The sequence below is a fragment of the Arachis duranensis genome, chromosome 8, assembly GCF_000817695.3.
Source record: "Arachis duranensis cultivar V14167 chromosome 8, aradu.V14167.gnm2.J7QH, whole genome shotgun sequence".
Lineage (NCBI taxonomy): Eukaryota > Viridiplantae > Streptophyta > Magnoliopsida > Fabales > Fabaceae > Arachis > Arachis duranensis.
Window position 1 is genome coordinate 31,822,313 of NC_029779.3, and position 3,660 is coordinate 31,825,972.

The 3,660-nt window shown below is 46.0% G+C and overlaps 2 protein-coding genes across 2 annotated transcripts; both read left to right on the top strand.

Moving 5' to 3' along the window:
- Window positions 1–263: 263 nt before the first annotated feature.
- LOC107462111 (uncharacterized) lies at window positions 264–917 on the top strand. The gene has a single exon (XM_016080678.1). It carries the CDS (start codon window positions 264–266, stop codon window positions 915–917), a length of 654 nt encoding a protein of 217 aa, XP_015936164.1.
- Window positions 918–920: 3 nt separating this feature from the next.
- LOC107462112 (uncharacterized) lies at window positions 921–1,614 on the top strand. The gene is made up of 3 exons (XM_016080679.1): window positions 921–992; window positions 1,081–1,184; window positions 1,335–1,614. Exons 1-3 carry the CDS (start codon window positions 921–923, stop codon window positions 1,612–1,614), a joined length of 456 nt encoding a protein of 151 aa, XP_015936165.1.
- Window positions 1,615–3,660: the final 2,046 nt, after the last annotated feature.

A 3,660-nucleotide genomic window follows, 5' to 3' on the forward strand; every position in this document is an offset into this window, starting at 1 on the left:
TAGGTGAAGGCAACGTTGCGGCGGAAGATGGCGAGTTTAGTGTCGGAATGGAATTTGGTTCGAGAGAGTCGGTGATATCTGCAATCAAAAGTTACACCATCTCTAGAGGAGTTGATTACACTGTGTATGAGTTTGAGCCGCAGACATTCTATGCGAAATGCAAGGGGTATGGTGCAGGGTGCGACTAGCTTATCCGAGCTAGCTTGATTCGAAAAAAAGCTTGTTGGGAGATCAGGAGATATAATGGCAAGCACACATGCACTATGGGCACGATTTCACAAGTTCATGCCAAGTTGGACTCAGACACAATTGCATATGCCATTAGACCGTTGGTCGAAGCAGACCCCTCAATAAAGGTGAAGTCTGTTATTGCAGAAGTTCAAGGCAGGTTCAACTACACTGTGAGTTACCGCAAGGCTTGGTTGGCAAAGCAGAAAGCTGTCGTAAAAGTTTTTGGTGATTGGAAAGTTTCTTATCAGACTCTTCCAGTATGGTTGAAAGTAATGACAGTGAAGATGCCAAGGTCTCGTGTTCAAATTAAAATGCTACCCGTTTATCGTGAGAGTGAGGAAGTTCAAGGTGTAAGAGTTTTGCACCGCGTTTTTTGGAGCTTCTATTCGTGTATTGTAGCATTCAGACACTGCAAGCCACTGGTGCATGTTGATGGCACACACCTGTACAGAAAATATAAAGGTGCACTTCTGGTAACGGTTGCACAAGATGAGAATCAAAACATTGTACTTATTACATTTGCGATAGTCGAGGGCGAGACAGCAGACGCATGGGAGTTTTTCCTAACGAATTTGCGGAGATACGTTGTTACCATTGATGGTGTGGGTATTATTTCTGACCGCCATACCTCCATCGACGCTGCAATAGCTCGCAGTAATGGTGCATGGTCACCACCAAGGGCGTAGCACATGTACTGCATCAGGCACATCGGCTCCAACTTCTTAAGGAGGTTCAAGGCTCCATATTTGCATAAACTCGTGGTGAACACATGTATTTCAACTTGCTGTTATGGTTCTATTCATAGTAAATTTGTGGCATCTGCTTATGACTAAATGGTTTGTTCAACAGGCTATTCTAGAACGGAGTAGGAGTACAACAAAAACTACCAAAGGCTTAAAGAGCGTGGTGAGGCATATACTCAATGGTGCGATGAAATCGGTGTTGAGAGATGGGTGTTGGCATTCGATGGTGGTCATCGTTGGGGACATATGACGACAAACTTGGTAGAGTGCATAAATTCTGTCCTGAAGGGGGCACGCAACGAAGAGAGTGGAAGAAAGTTTCTGATGTGCAGGAAACGTTGTGGCCAACCGGTTCGACAGGTGCAACGAGATGTTTGAGGTTCGCGAAATGCAAGATGGTACCATTTACACGGTCAACCTTGCGCAACGACACTGCGACTGTGGCCATTTCCAGGTCGAGCGAATTCCATGTCGCTACGTGCTTGCATGTTGCGCCAACCAGCGTCTCAATTGGCAAGTGTACGTGCACGATGTGTACAAGATGTCTGAAATTTGCAAGGTGTACAGAGGCAAGTTTGTTCCGATGGGTGACCCATCTATATGGGATAGATACGAAGGAGCGAAGGTGATCGCCAACTGAACATTGAGGCGCGCGATGAAAGGAAGACCGAAGTCCACCCACTACTTGAATGAGATGGATTCGCGTGAGATGCGTGGTCCTCGGCAGTGCACTATATGTGGACGCGAGGGACATAGCCACAGCCGATGTCCTCAACGCGTAGGTCCAAGCTCCGCTGGAGGTCATTAGTGGTTAAGCTTTTCAGTGTAACTTTGTTATGAGCTACTTCACAATTATATGTTACTTTTTTGTAACATCGTCATTTACTTTAACCTAGTTAACAATTTATGATAAATAAAGTTTTCAACCACGTTATGATAAATAAAGTTTTCAACCTAGTTAACATTTTTTAGAGTTACACGGGAACAAAGCTAAATATGTCATAATAATAAATACTGAACAGAATCATCTAAATGTGTCATAATAATAATACTGAATACAAATTTCGAATAGAAATGTGAATACAACCCTGAATCTAACATCAACTACAATAGACTACTTCCTCGGCGCCTTCTTCGAATACAAGGATGGGGTGTATTTGTCCGGAGGCGCAGTCTGTGTCCGTAAGTTATACAGATGACCCTGAGACACACCGTCGTCCAGCCCACTGCCGACGTCAGGACCACTGCCGAAATTTGTCATGCTCGCACCACTAGTGTCATACAAACCGCTGCCACTCATCCCCGGAGCTCTGGCTCCACAAAGATTATACCAGTGCTGCAAGTCGAATCCCAAGTCTCCTTCTTCCTGCTGTGGGTACTCATTCAAATCAAACAACTGGCTACGTGGTGGTGCGGACGGACCAGGCGGATCTACATGACCCATCGAGTGATCAAAGTGGAAGTCACTAGCATGACCTAAAGTGGCGCGACGACCACCAGAATGATGAGATGTTGCAGGCCCTTCCTGCGGTTGCATCAGGCCGAGAAAATCTGTATCTCTCAGGACCTCAGAGAAGCTGATGGTGTCCAATCCACCCAACAGACTAAAGTCACCCTCGACTGGAATTACCAGATGTGGTATATAGGACTCAGGTGCTTGAGGCGGCTGTGGTTCTGGTATATATGCTGCTTGCTGCTGATATACCGGCCACTGCTGGGCATATGGTGGATCCTGAAACTGCTGGACATATGCCGGGTCCTGATACTACTGGACATATGCCGGGTCCTGAAACTGATGGGCATATGCTGGCATCTAAACCTGGTGCTCATACGCCGGGACCTGATAGTGGTGCTCATATGCAGGCACCTAATTAACAATTAAATACAATTAATAGTAATTACTGATAACTATTTATAAACCTAATAATCATGATACTAGGAATTAAAAACAATACATGTTCCTATTGCTCATGAGGCGGGACTTCCTGGTGAGGGCCAGCTGGTCCTTCCTGTTGCTGTTGTGGTTCATCGGTGCCAACCTCTTCGCTTGGAACTCTATCTGACAGTCGCAGGTGAATTCCATACTGCTGCGTGTACCAGTCGTAGTACACTGGGAGAGGATGGAAGTCCATAATCTCCTCGCCAAGCTGCAATGTGTTATAGCGGTCAAATGTCCATCTGTTAACCCATTGACTGTAAATCTGTCCCCAGTCATAGTTCTGTGCTCTTGTCAACCGCTTGCAGTGATCATGATTAAGGTCGAACGCGGGGTCTGGTGGTAGCTGCTGCATTCCGAACTGTTGTCTGACCCGGTCTGTTGCATGCCATTCTATGCACTCGAATAACACTAGAGGCGACTGGGTGGAGCACATAACCATATGGGTAGCGAAGCCATCCGGAATTCCCACTCCCATATATGTCCGCCATATAAACTGCACAATAGTTACCAAGAGGCCGATTAGAAAAACTATTCTTCTGAATAAAAACATTGGACATTAATGGTACAACTTACGTCGTCAACTCCCATGTCATCGAGTCTTCGCCTAAAATGCGCAGTAAGCCGCCGTATATATCTCGTATGTCGGCGCCAATGACTCCACCTAACGAAAACAGAATAACAAGTTGATCGCGGGGTATAGGTGCCATGAACGGCATACGCTTCCACGCCCAAACAAAAAGCAGTATC